Here is a 14,159-nt window from a genome sequence, read left to right on the forward strand (position 1 = left end):
ATCAGGCCAGAAAGGGCTGAAGTGGAATGAACTGAAAAGATTTCAGGTCAAGAAATTCAAGATTTACTTTGTAAAGTAAATATAACCAGACCCTGCATCCAACAGGTAAATGGTATTTGCTCAAATGAATTCCACAACTACAAGTAAAACAGAGCCCAAACCTGCCCTTTCACACTTCTCCAGCAAGTTTATCCACACCTGATTCTCTGTTCAGTTATTTAGCAGCTACTAATAAGTGCCAGAACATTTAAATCACATCTCATTTACATTATCCAAACGACCCTCTAATTAATTTCAAGGCACCAGGCCACCTCACTTCTTCTCCTCTGCACAGAACCTTATTCTTTATAATGAAAAATGTTAGTTAGTTAGTAAACCCTCCACAGCTACATTTTCTTAGAGAGAATGACTCCTTCCTACAACAGATGGCTCATATTTACCATAATACTTGGACTATAAAAAGCAAGTGGTTCTACTTTCAATAATGGCTGAATAGTCAGACCAATCTTCACACAGAAAAACATAAGCTCTGGACAAAGTATAAAAAACAATAAACTGAACACAACCAAAAGCAGGCAGAAACTAGAGGGAGGTCCACATTTGGAAAAAAGATTTGTACTGGGTAAGTTTCATGTCCTGCAGTCCAGGTACCAATTGAAAAAGAACAGCTGAAGTTCAGACAGAACCCCAGACTTACTGACTTGAAAAACCAGAGATCAGAATTCTGATAGACTACAGTGGCTGGAAAGCAAGGGGGAAATCCCAGAAAGAAGAGTGCCCTGGAAGGGGAACACCAAATTCTGCATACAAATTCTGCCCACATCTCCGAGGGAGCCCTGAAATAGGCATGCATGGGACAGACTCCAAGAAGCCAAGACCAAACAACTGAAGAGATTGTAGCTGCTAATTACACCGGGAAAAGGGTTTGGGAGCTTGAGCCCAGCTAAATTTACTGCTCGCTAAACAAGCAAAACAACATCAATACTCTTCAGGGGGACACAACAAAATCTAGAGTTTCTACAATGTCTCATTTATAAAATCTAAAAAGCAATCCATAATTACTAGAGATGTAAAACAAACAAAAACATGAACCATACAGAGAGAGAAAAGAGACCAAGCACAAGATGAGTCACATGCTGGAATCAGAGGAAGGAGTATTAAGCAGCTGTTATAAGGAGGCTCAAGAACACAAAGGAAAACATACTCATGATGTACAAACCAGAAATATATTACAGGAAGAAAACAAACATTTTAAAAATGGAAATTCAGAAATCAACCACAATGTCCTTCAGTAGGTGAATGGACAATGAACTGTGCATGTTCAGAAAATGGAATATTATTCAATGATAAAAAAGAAATGAGCTGTCGAGCCATGAAAAGACACGGAGGAAACTTACATGTATATTACTAAGTGAAAGCCAATGTGAAGGCCACACACTGTATGATTCCAACTATGTGACATTCTGGAAAAGACAACACTTATGGAGACACTAAAAATATCAGTGGGTGCCAGGGGTTGGGGAGAAGGGGCACGATGAACAAGCAGAGCACAGAGGATATTAAGAACAGTGAAAATATTCTGTATGATACCATAATGGTGGATATATGTCCTTATAAGTTTGTCCAAACCCAGAGAATATATAACACAAGGAGCCCTAATATAACTGTTGACTTTGGGTGATTTTAAAGTTCAATCTTTGTGTGAACCTAAAAACTGCTTTAAAAAAAAGTCTTAATAAATTTTTTTAAAATGGAAATTCCGGGAAAAAAAATGCTATTTCTGAACTAAAAACCCACTGGATGAGCTTAACAGCAGTTTGGAATGAACAGAAGACAGTGAATTTCAAGACAGATCAACAAAAAGTGTCCAATCTGAAAAAAAAAAAAAATTGCAGGAAAAATGAACAAAGCTTCCAGGACTTGTAGAATAATATCAAAAAGTTTAATATTCTTGCAGGCGGAGTCTCAGAAAGAAAGAGATATTGATACAGGAAAAGCTATGAAGAAATTATGGCTAAAATCTTCCCAAATTTGGTAGAAGACATAAACTGACAGATCCAAAAGTTCAGAGAACACCGAACAAGATAAAATCAAGAAAACAACACTAGGACACATCATAGTCGAGCTGCTTCGATATCCGATACCAAGACACAGAGACAATCTTGAAACCGGCCAGAGAAAAACAGCTTGTCGGAAACCACAGAACAGCAAAAGCAATGATGGTCAGAAGACAGTGTCTCAACTTCTTTAAATGCTAAAAGAAAAGAACTGTCAACAAAGAATCTTACATCCAATGAAAAGACCCTTTAACAATACAGGCAAACGCGAAATATTTCTGGATAACAGAAAACTAAGAGAATTTCTTGCCAGCAGATTCACATTCAAGAAAAAAAGAAAAATGCTGAAAAGTTTTCCAGACTGAAGGGATATTGTAACAAACTGGGTCTTCAGTAAGGAATAAAAAACATCAGAAATGGTAACTATGTGGGCATATATAGAAGACGACATTTTTTCCTTATTTTTTAAAAATGCATTCCGATTAAAGCAAAAAATATTATATTGTGGGGTTTATAACATACGTAAAAGTAATACATATGATAACCATAGCGTGAAGGACAGAGAAGGTAAAGTTACAATACACCTGCAAAACACTTACATTTTAGGTGAAGATATACAGTATTAACTCCATCAACACAGACTGAATAGTTAATAATACTTACTGTAATCCCTAGACCAACCACTAAAAATGAGACAAGGCAAATCAATAGCTAAAATGAAATTCTATGATTCCACTTAAATAAGTTCTAGAATAGTCAAAATGAATCAGTGGTGGGGGGAAAAACTAGAACAGGAAAAAAATAAAAACCATAGAAAAAAGGCAGAGGTGGGGGTTGGGGGTGGTAAAGGTGGGAACTGACCAGAAAATGGTTTGAGGCCATTTTCTGGGGTAATAATAATGTTCTGGACCTTGACAGGGGTTCGGTCACACAGGTTTTACGCATTTATCAAAACTCAAATGATACACTAAAAATATGTGCATTTCATAAAATTGAAGTTAACCTTCAAACAAAATATACATATATAGAGAGAGCTTAGTGCTGAGGATTATCAACTAAAGGTTACTGAATGAATAAAAATGAATATTTGGGGTGGGGTGGTGGGGAGAGGAATTATGTCATGAAGACAGTAGATTCCAAATAAGAAATTAGCAGCAGCCCCAGTGGTGGTTGGGCTCTGGCAGTGCGAACAAAAGCTGTGAATGGCATCACACTTCCAACTTCCACAAGTTACACAGAATTTAGGCCGCTCTTTTTCTTCTCATTTCATATTTTCAAGTTTTCCTCTCACTTTTGATGATGTAGGAAAAAAATTTTAACATAATTTCGACATAATAAAAATTGCCACTTACCAATGTCGCCTTTAGCAAATTACTTATACTTAATCTGCTTTTTCACTGCTAAAAAGGGGACAAAAATAGAACCCAACTCATTGAGTTGTTATAAGGATTAAATACATTCGAAGCACTTAGAACGACAGTGCCTTGCACACAGTTAAATATTTTAATTGTTATCACTGGCATCATTCCCTCTTTTTGACTATTTCCTACTTCATCTCTTTATTAGTAATTCTGAAAGAAAAAACCATTGTGACTGCTAAATTAGCTTCTCCAATACAAATATTAACAGTACACTGGTTCATGAGCTTCATACCATCTTTAAAATAAAGAAAAAAAATCCCACACAAATAAATGCTCTCAGAAATACCACACTTTATATTTAACAGTACCTTAACAAGAAAATTAACAGTAAGCTGGAGTCAGAAGAAGAATCTATCTACCCACAACTAATGCATAAGTTCCGAATGGTATTCTAATATTTAATTGTCCAGGTAGAGTACACACACCACAAAGTGCTTCCCATACAACTTTGATACTCGGTATGTTCAAAGTATCTCATCAATTTTACTATTTATATTATAGCTAGGTTGTCAGCATTATTCCCAAGCTTTTACATCTTACTAAAATGCCCATAAATTAATACTCTTCCTTTTTCAGTTATTTTTTTCTAGTTGAGATTGTATTTCTAGAAATAGTTCCTACAAATATATTTTTTAATTAGATTCACTGTGAATCAGTAAGAAACCAGAGAATGTTTCTTTCTAGTAAGTCTAGTGAAGCTTTTATGTAAAAGTTCCAAATAATTAGGAAATGACCATAATACTCTCTTCTTATAATTAATCTGATTCCAGTTTATCAAAAGAAATATAAACTAAACTTTAATTGGGATGATCAACAGTTGTTCAGTTTATTGCCATCCTACAGCAAACTAAAATATCTAGGCTTACCATGATTTACAATTTTGTAAACATTAAAGGAATATAATCAAAACCGTCTTACTTTTAGAACTACAACCACTACTCGGAGGAGATGAACTAATCCACATGCGTAGCTCCACAGGGTACAGTCTAGCAGAGCAGCAGAAAACCACACATCCTTCCCTTCCCCAGCTCTTCACGTACTTGTCCATAAAACATGGTTCTGTCATGGGGTAATATAAAGTCAAACTACCGTGCTCAGATAATTTCTCCCAATGAAAGCTTTTGCATGCCAGCTTTTGAAAAGAAAGTAGAATACAGATGTTAAAATTCACTAGCATCCACAGCTATGTAATGCATAAGAGAAACAGCCATTGGATAAAGGCAATTAAGGAAGACTGAGTTGGTAACAGGTATTACTAACAGGACCATAGAAAAGAAAAGCTCTAAGAAGAAAAAAAAAAAATGTCTTCACTAGGGTGGCCTTTCATAAACATGCAACATTTTCTTCCCACTAGGTTTTCACAGATGCTCAGGATACAGCCCTATTGGATGGCAGGGACCACTGGGCTCTGGGATTGAAAGAAAACAATTTCTGCCCTCCAATAAATCAGTGTGGTGATGGAAAATTAAAGAAACTATTATAATACAATATGCTAAGGTCTAGGACAGAAAGAGGCAACAGCATCCTTGGTATGTGTGAACCAAGAAGTGAAGGCTGGGGTGCCCCAGGTACCAGGTTTCCCTTCTGAGAGATCAGCATCTGCAAAAGCTCAGTGGAAAGAGAAAACAGTGAATATGAGGAACTGCAAGTATAGACAGAGGTGAGTATGGACAAGCAGTGGATAGGCACAAAGACCACAGCATACCATGCTAAGAATTACATGCCAGAGAATAAGAATCCTACAGGCATCTTACTCAAGACCATTCCAGTGACACCATGGGAACTGTTGTTAGAGGCTAAGAGTGGGATCAGGGAGACTAGGTGTTATAGTAGACTAGACCCAGGTCGAGGTCAGAATTTGGGCATGTAACTATTTCTAAAAAAGATTTAAGGTACCAAAGTTTCTGAATAATTTAACTAAAAAACAAAACAGAGCAGCTACAAAGTTCTCTTGTTGACTTTAAACAATGACGTCAGCTTAATTCTAAAAGGAGATCATCACTCACTAGCATTCCAGCATGCATTCCTGACTCAGGGAAAGGAGTGAAGTTACATGAGGCTAGGGTTGTGCTTGTTCCCTGAAGACTAATTTAATCTATTTCCTGGCTTCCTGGCAAATCGCCCAAAATCTAAGTCCACCTACAGAGAAGTCTGCCATATATGTGACCATCATACCAAGCGTGGTGGGCAGGAGAGAGAAGGACAGATAGAACGGGAGAACAGTGACCTGGGCCATGGCCGTGTTGATGGAGAACAAATTTACAAGGTAGTTTAGGACTTGGAAACAAGCTGGTAAGAGGAATAAAAAGGCAGGCAGACTGAGCTACCTGGAACCTCCAAGCTGGAGTTCAGGTCTAGCTGGGCATATAAATTCTGGGTTCATTAGTGAGAATGGCAAAATCACAGCTAAAAATGTCATGAATTATAAAGTAAAAAGAGAAGGGAAAGAAGGAGAGAAGTCTGAGGAATATTATCATTAAATGGGCAGGAAAGCAGAAGAGAAACTGAACACGAGGAAAATCAGCGGTGCCAGAGAACTAATGGGGGCTCTGAGACTTCAGAGGGCTGCCTGGGCCATGCCCAGACTCCCTTAAGCCAACATCTGCAGCCATATATGTTTTTTACAAGACAGCCTCTCCTGGAGATTCCACTGTGCAGGAAAACCCATAGAACAAATGAGATAAAAAAAAAAAAAAAAGATAAGGACTGAAAAGTATCCAGTGAAACTGATAAGTCATCCAGATAAAAACATCAATGAAACTGAATGGTCTAGAAGGAAACCCACATACATACAGGAAACACAGTAAATAATAAAATATATCATTTCAAATCTGGGAGGGAAGAAATGGATTATTCAACAAATGGCACTGGGACAACTGGGTTGTCATCTGGAAAATATAAAACTAGTTTTGTACCTTACACCAAATAAATTCCAGATGGATCTGTTAAATGTAAAATGAGAAACCACACAAGCTCCGTACCAGAAAAAACCACAGGGAATGTCTACATAATGTATAATGCATATGTGTAATAATATGTACAATGCATAATGTATAACGCATTTCTAATTATGACACAAAACCCAGAAGCTATATGGGGCTGAAAATAGGGCACTAAAAAAACTGCATGAATTATATAAATGTCTAACCACTATGCTGTACACCTGAAACTAATAAAATACTGAATATCAACTGTAATTGAAAAATTAAAAAATTTAAAAAAAATTTTTTAATGGAGAAAAATTGGAAAACAAATATTTGCAACTTCTACTTAAGACAAATATACAATTTCCTTGAAACTTAAAGAGCTCCTAAAAAACAAGAAAAGGTCAATAACCCAACAGAGATGGGCAAAGCATATGAGAGCTTGCCAAGAATAAAATGGTTTACTTGAAAAAATGTCAAACTTTACTCAGAACACTGCAAAATAAAACTATACTACACTGAGATGTATTCCTTACCTAACTGAATGGCAGCAAGTGGGGAGGGGTGCTAACTCCCCCACACTAGTTGAAGGTATACAAATAGGCACTCACACATTGCTGTGGGAATTCCAAAAGATGGATATTGGAAATATCTAAAATAATTACAAAAGTATAGATTATTTGACCCACTACCAATCCCGCTTCATGATTTCTTTTCTACAGATACTTGAATGTGAAAAGCCATGCGTGCTGATTGTCGTATACAGGTGACACACATAATACCTCAATGACACTGAGTTGTCTATAACTGTAAGATTTGGGAACAAAATGTCCATCGAGAGGAAGTGATTAAGTAACACATTCGTACAGAGCAGCCACAGGCTAGAATGAAGCAGCTCTATGGACTGATAGGGAATGCTCATCAGGAAAGACTGCCAACAGAAAGGGTCAGACCGTGTGGGGAGTAAGACGCCAGTTATCTCTTTGTAAATACACAGTCTCTTTGGAAGGTTCTACAAGAAACAAACAGGGAAATGGAACTGTATGGCTGCGGAAAGGGTAAAAAAAAAAAAAAAAAACCTTGTTTTTTTACGATGTAGAATAAAAGGTATCAACACCCAGGCAGAGAACAGAATGTTGCGCCCGCACCTTGAAATGTCCTTCCCTTATTGCATGGGGGATGGGAGTGACTTTCATCAAATAACTTTTTGTATTTTTTCAATTCTTTACCTCTAATTATATAATAATCTTTTTTTTTTTTTTAATACTTAAGAGATCATCGAGTTCCCTTTAATGAAATTTTTTTCAGTGGAAGATGCTGAGGGCAAAAGCCAGGTTCAGGTTCAGGAGGCTGAAGGATGTGCTGAAGGTGAGGACCAGAGGCAGCATCAGCAATTTCAAGAAGTCTCTTTCACTGGGGGGCTGGGTTATAGAACATGTATGGAAGATCCTGTTTGTATTTAAATATGTAATAGTGTATTTAAAAAGAACATATGAATTTTTAAAAAGAACATATATGTTTATATATGCATTAAAATGTCAAAAGAATACACATCAAACTTCTCAAAATGGATGATCCCTGGAAAGCAATGATGGCCATATTTTTCAGTTGGTTGGGTGGTTGGTTAGTTGACTGGGGAGAGGACTTGGTAATGCAGGGATAAAGAGAAGAGTGGTTAACAGGTGGACAACGTTAAAAGATGGCTTTTGTTGTTTAAAAGACAAATTAGAGAACCATGAAAGTGTCAATGCACTCAGAGGAAAAAACAGTGGAGGTCAAAGATTAGTGTGGGGGAGGTGGGTAGAGAGGAAACTGCAAAGTTCAGCCACCTGACCTAATGATGTCCCTGAGGAAACAGATGTGACCAAAACAGAGACACAGGGACAAGCCTTCGACAGAAAGGAAAACTTTTCCTCTGCAACAGGAGAGAAATTTAAAGATGGGTAAAGGTAGTACAGATATTTCAAGGGCTAGTGATTTTTTATGAACCTACAAGACATCCACCTAAAATCCCAAACACCCTTGACAAGTAAGTCTAGTAGTGAAAACACCCAAAGTGTTCCTCTCTGCTTTAGTGACACTGTCACAGTTCTGTTTAAGTCCTTTGTGAACTCAAGTCCAGTCCTATTTTATTATGCTCTGATCATATACTACAAAATAGCTGTTATAATATCAATTATTTAAAAGATATTCTGTCTTGCCTTTTGTCTTGCCTGTTTTCTTTTCCCTATAAATAACTTCAGGCCTTTTAACCCAGAAAGACAACAACAAAACTGCTTAAGAATTAACCGATTGGATTAGTTCTTGATTACTGCTTTTCACTTTTGATAAGATGTTTCTATAATGTTTTAGATCTTTCCACATACAAAACATCTACAGAGACTGGAGAAAAATACTACTTTGTTAAAACCAATTTCTAAACTATATATGTCAAGGCTAAAGTCCAAAATCAGAAACCTTTCAATAATCTGTAAACTAATTAGTGAACCTGTGGCAACAGTCTTACTTTAAGATAACTAATGTCCTGGGGGTGGGGGGGGTTCTCAAAAACAGAGAAACATCCAAAGGATCTTTTTCTAAATCTAATACATCTGAGGCAAAATAAATAAATAAATAAAACAATAAAAATAAATAAAATAAAAAACCTAATCACTTAAGTAGAAACTATTTGTTTTAGGCATAATAAAAACTTTCTCTTAATTTACCAAGTTTCCAATGAGGTCAGCAGCCACCAATTTAATGACAACAGAAAAATGCACCAGCACCGGTGCCTTCTTCTGTCCTGCCTTTAAAGTTGTAAGACCCATATGTTAAATTGTTGGGAAAATATAGGCTAATCGAAAAATGTCCTCAATCCAAAAGGAAGGTAAATGAATGATACAGTACTGAGGAGAAAATGGGTAAAATGAAGCCTAAGAGAATAAACACTACCATATTACTCATTATTCCCTAAAAAGCATAAAACTTCCAGTTTCTACAAACTATACTCCAGAACACAATATATACAGGAATTCAAATGTTGAGCTGAATAAAGCAAATGTGAATTAGCTCCTCTGAAAGTAAATAGCCTTCTTTTAAGGTGAGGGCAATGGGCAATAACTAAAGTGCCACATAATCCAAGCCACTGTACAGTAGAACGGCAGCACTACTGTAGCTCCAGAAAATATGATTAGATTTTCATTTTCAATGAATAAACCATTACGAGAAAGCAATTAGAACTGCATCCTAGAATGTCTCAATTCCTTTGTCGTGTACTTCACTGTAAGAGGACCGTCTTTTCCAACTGTAAAAGCTGCACCCTCCATCCAATGTTTTCAGATATTATTTCTGTAGCATGATAAACATGCAATGTAAACGAAGACAGCTAGACTTAGAGACTTCATGGATTTAGTTTTTAGTTCATGAGCTGGGTAGTTCTCAGCTGCCCAAAAGAACAAGTGTTAAAGGTAAAGCCACAATCCTGCCTTTAGGTCACAACTACTCCTATAACCCTTAGCAATAACAACAGCTGCTCCAGACAAAGCCCCTTCTTGTGGAATGCTAGATTACTTTCAGCTGCAACAGGCAAAGAATTTCGGGGTAAAGGAGAAACCAGAAGAACCCAATTATATGATAAACATAGGACAAACTATCAGATGTTTCACCTTTGAACTGCCAAAGATTTTCAACAGCTTACCAAAAGCAATGAAACAAAGCAAGCTATTACATGCCTTGGCAAAAGATGATTAGCAGGTTTACTTACAGCATTTGGGCATACCCAAAGAGTCTACCATTCTTTCCCCTAGAGTACTCAAGGTAGAAACCATGTGGATACTTCCAGAGCTATATCATAGTACACCCACAGGAAGATCATCACCTACCACACTCCTGCACTGAGCACTTTAAAATCAGTTTCAATACCCCCTTTAAAACAAAACAAAACAAAACCCAACCGTATGAAGTAGTTCCATTACGATATCTACCATGAGGATTCTGAAACACAAGGATAGGGCACAATTCTCTGAATATACTGAAAACCAATTAATTGTACACTTTAATGGGGTAAATTTTGTGATACATAGGTTAAATCTCAATAAAGCTGTTATTTTAAAAAACAACCAATACCATAGCACATTATCACTTACATGGAGATGACTGCAAAGAATAAATTTAAATTTTTCCAAAACTATGACTTTATATTCAAATAAAATGGAAAGACAGAGGTAGTGTAAATCCAAACCAACCATTATCACTAATTCCCATCATGCCTTAAGGAATAGCACATCTACAGGGCTTGTCAGCTACTCAGCATAAGAAAGCTACTGCAATCTACCACCATCTTTACCACTTCTTTTCAGAAAGTAAACATGTCTGTTTTACTTTTCTCACACTCTTAAACCTCTTTTACAAGTCCTCAGAGCAATAAGAATTTTAAAATAACAGTAAGGGCTTGGAGAAGCAAATGCAAATAATGCCTACGTGAGAAAACAGTTAAAGGAACTATCACTTTAAGATAATGAAGCAGTCAACATCTTTATCGCTAAAAGATAAACACTGAGGTCTCTAGGCTCAGAGCTTAAAATGAAATACAACAACTTAGAAAAGAAATACAAACAAAGCTTTAACGGAGCTGCTTTCTCAGGATTACACTAAAGATTAGATTTGGAGAAACTAAGGCGGCAAAATGCTTAAATGCTAGATTTCAGCTGAGTTGCCTATTCCAAGCAACAGAAGGGTTTATCAATGTCAGGCCTTCATTCGAAAGCAGCAAAAGAACAGAAAGTTAAATGAATGTGACTGAAATGAGGAGTGACATAGGGGGATGGCAGTAGGGTAAACTAGATATACCATGGTTGCTCTGAAATATAGAAGCAGTGGCCCCAAGATTACTAAGGGTCAGGCAGAATTCTCCAATTTCCCAAAGACAAGATAAATTGTCAGCTCCAAGTAACTATTCAAATATCAATTTAGAAAACGCAAACACTCCAAAACATAAACATTTCACTCTATAACAATGTGCCTTGCTCAAGTTAGCATTCCTCTATAAAAAGCCAGAGAGGACACAGCTGAGAAGGAAGCCCTCAGTGCACATCTGCTGGGCACTTCACACGTGACCTCATGTGACCCTCCAAACAAGTCCATGAGACAGGTAACTTGCCCTCTAATCCCACAGTGAAACACTGAGAGGAGGGAAGACTCTGGCCAAGGTCACACCACTGGTCAATTTGGTGTCTGTGGGGGGACGGGAAGATCAGCCCCTTCATCTCATCAAAGGGATTTTTGGCTTGACAGAAGGCCTCTCTTATAAATGAATTTTTTGTTCTAGCTTTTAGCTTGCTGCTCTGCTAAAATAATGATCACCATCTTCTGCTTTTTATAAAGTGATGCATCTGCACACACAAAAGAACCTCTTTCAAGAGCTGAACACTATTGGAGTCACAGCTATGGACGTTATCAGCATGTGGCATTTAACCTGAAGACTAACAGCACATAAAACTGACCTTAAGAGACTGAAATCCCACTGGCACCCCAAAGCTTTCTGAGCTCCCTACAACCACATTCTCTGTGACTCTGCTTTCCCTCTGTTGTAGCTGAAACATTCTTCTGCCCAGTCCACAACATGGGTGGGATCTGAACACGTACTTAAAAAGAAAACCACAGTCTGGAGGTCAATGTCAGAAAAAAAGATAGGACATAGATTAAAACTAATGCAGGGACCATAACCACTTCTTAGAGAAAGACATTAAAGAATAAAAGCCACAATTCAGGCTTGAAAGACAGCTTAAACCACAACCAGCAAACCAAAGAGTATCAAACTTGTAAAAGAGCTTAGAAACTGTCAAAGGTACTCAGCGCTACTGGCCCTGACTGCAATCTCTTGCTTCCCAAAGAATATCAATGTGTATTCTAAATACAACACATTTGGTCAAAGAAAAATCTTTTTTCTTGAAGCACAATTTGACATTGGGTCAGGGGGTGGGGCAGTGATAAAAATAAATCTGAGTCCCACTTTGTTTACATAGTTTTGAAACATTTAGACAAAAGTTCACATTTCTAAGTGAATGACCACGATGCCCTTCCTGTTTAATTTGGAGACCAGAGATCTTTAACTTAACCTAGCATTCCTTAGGAGACTCGCACCCTCAGGGCTCCAAGTCAGCCTGGGATTTGTTTCCACAAAAGACAGCAGACCTTGAGAAATAACTGTTTCACATACAATGAAGGCTCCAATTCTGTTTTTGTCTGTTACAGTAGACAGGCTCTTAAACACACAGAAAACAAACACATACGCATATGCATTCATAAATACACATACACACATATAGACACATATGCATACATTCACCAGTATGTAGAAATACATGCATATACGTACATTCACAAGCATATGAATACATATGCACATGCGTGTGCACACACGTGCACACGCTGCGGCGCCCCTCTCCCCGCAAAACTCGACCTCGCCAGCAGCGACACCCGCCCATCCAGGGGAAATAAGACACCCAGGCCTGGGGCGCTGCAAAACACCCTCCAACGTCTACGAAGGTTCTAGCGCCTTTTCACATCCACCTCATAACGGCTTCCTTTTCTGGTAATAACAGATTTGGAAAAATCAAGGCTACACAACGTGTAACGGTCATCGGTCGCCCAAGTGCCTTAGGGACAAAAGCCTTATGCTTCTCGCCGACGAGGTAAAAGGACGACACAGGGGCCGCGACCTCTTACCAGGGTGACCCGTCGGTTTGGGGGCGCCATGAGCGCAGCCCTCCCAGACTTCTCCGACCAACCCCGGCAAGGTGGGTGCGATGCCCCCAAGCGCGCGGGGGCCCGGACGGGTCTTGGGTGACAATGGGGGTCGGGGATACAGGGTAGAGGCTTGGGACACGGAATCAAGTGCGGACTGGGAGATTTGGGGTTGCGAAGTGCCGGCAACGGGCGCAGGGTGAAAGTTTGGGATGCAGGTAGGATTTGGGGTTCGGGTGAAGGTTTAGAATGGAGGCATGATGTGCAGGTGGGTGTTTGGGACCTCAGGTGAAAGCTTGGGAAGCGAAGGGGATTTTGAGGTCCCGCGTGGAGACTTAGGTGTGGACTGGGTTTGGGGGAGCGGATTGGAGGCTTGAGGTGCGGGGGTGGGGGGCGCTGGACCTGCCTTCCGCGCGGGCACGCACCTTGTGGCAGGCCGGGCAGGTGGGCAGTGAGCTCTTGCCCCCGTGGCCCCCGTGGCCCCCGCTGCCGCCGCCGCCGCCGCCGCCGCCGCCGCTGCTCAGGCTGCTCTGGATCTGCGTGAGCTCCTGGCGCAGCACCTGCTTCTGGTGGAAGCTGAAGGCCGGGTGATTGGAGGCCATGGTGAAGAGCAGCAAGAACTCATCGCCCGTGCGGCCTTCGTTGAGCTGCAGCCCGTAGTTATGGATGATGGAGTCGATGTGCGTGAGCGTGCGGTAGAGCACGCCAGCAGCTTCGCGCTGCTCCGAGCCCAGCAGCGCCAACGACACCAGAAGCTTGCTGCGCACCACCTCGTCCGTCAGATTGGTGAGGCTGCCCAGGTCGGCCGGGTTGTTGGCCTTGATCTCTGAGTCGCGCAGCGAGTGGTAGTCCTTGCGCGCCAGGTCCTCGAGGCACGAGCCGAGGAAACGCAGCTCGAGCGGGATGCACAGGTCCAGCAGGCCGCACAGAAACTCCACACGCTGCGGCGACGGCAGCTCCGAGAACCAGCGGTACACGCCGTCCCTCTGCAGCGGGCAGCGCTTCTCCACCATGCTGCCGCCCGCGCCGCGCCG

General features: G+C 39.8%; 1 protein-coding gene across 2 annotated transcripts in view; it reads right to left on the bottom strand.

Moving 5' to 3' along the window:
- ZCCHC14 (zinc finger CCHC-type containing 14) overlaps positions 1 to 14,153 on the bottom strand; it is a 60,917-nt gene extending 46,764 nt beyond the window's left edge. For both annotated transcript variants that reach the window (XM_015600540.2, XM_006926743.3), the window contains exon 1: positions 13,551 to 14,153. In XM_015600540.2, coding sequence (XP_015456026.1) covers positions 13,551 to 14,138 — 588 coding nt within the window. In that variant the 5' untranslated portion in view covers positions 14,139 to 14,153. The remainder of the gene's footprint in view (positions 1 to 13,550) is intronic.
- Positions 14,154 to 14,159: the final 6 nt, after the last annotated feature.

Source organism: Pteropus alecto, unplaced genomic scaffold (genome assembly GCF_000325575.1).
Source record: "Pteropus alecto unplaced genomic scaffold, ASM32557v1 scaffold7, whole genome shotgun sequence".
Lineage (NCBI taxonomy): Eukaryota > Metazoa > Chordata > Mammalia > Chiroptera > Pteropodidae > Pteropus > Pteropus alecto.